Source organism: Physeter macrocephalus, chromosome 18 (assembly GCF_002837175.3).
Source record: "Physeter macrocephalus isolate SW-GA chromosome 18, ASM283717v5, whole genome shotgun sequence".
In the NCBI taxonomy this organism is placed as follows: domain Eukaryota; kingdom Metazoa; phylum Chordata; class Mammalia; order Artiodactyla; family Physeteridae; genus Physeter; species Physeter macrocephalus.
Genome location: NC_041231.1, coordinates 3,896,897 through 3,897,254, shown reverse-complemented (window position 1 = coordinate 3,897,254; position 358 = coordinate 3,896,897). Strand labels below are relative to the sequence as shown.

The following is a 358-nucleotide window of genomic DNA, read 5'->3' as shown; positions in this document are numbered from 1 at the left end:
GGCCACAGTGCCACGGCCCTCGACCTCTGCCACGACCCAGACCCAACCCACCTCCACCGCACCGCCCGCCACCGGCAGCTCCACGGTCACGCTGCCATGGCCCTCGACCTCTGCCATGACCCAGACCCAACCCACCTCCACCGCACCGCCTGCCACCGGCAGCTCCATGGCCACAGTGCCACGGCCCTCGACCTCTGCCACGACCCAGACCCAACCCACCTCCACCGCACCGCCCGCCACCGGCAGCTCCACGGCCACAGTGCCATGGCCCTCGACCTCTGCCACGACCAAGACCCCACCGACCTCCACCGCACCGCCCGCCACCGGCAGCTCCACGGCCACAGTGCAATGGCCCTCG

The 358-nt window shown here is 72.1% G+C and overlaps 1 protein-coding gene across 1 annotated transcript in view; it reads left to right on the top strand.

Annotated features, from left to right (window-relative positions):
* Positions 1-358, top strand: part of MUC5B (mucin 5B, oligomeric mucus/gel-forming) — a 40,308-nt gene that overhangs the window by 26,829 nt on the left and 13,121 nt on the right. Inside the window, exon 37 of the mRNA XM_055079563.1 lies at positions 41-345. Coding sequence (XP_054935538.1) covers positions 41-345 — 305 coding nt within the window. The remainder of the gene's footprint in view (positions 1-40; positions 346-358) is intronic.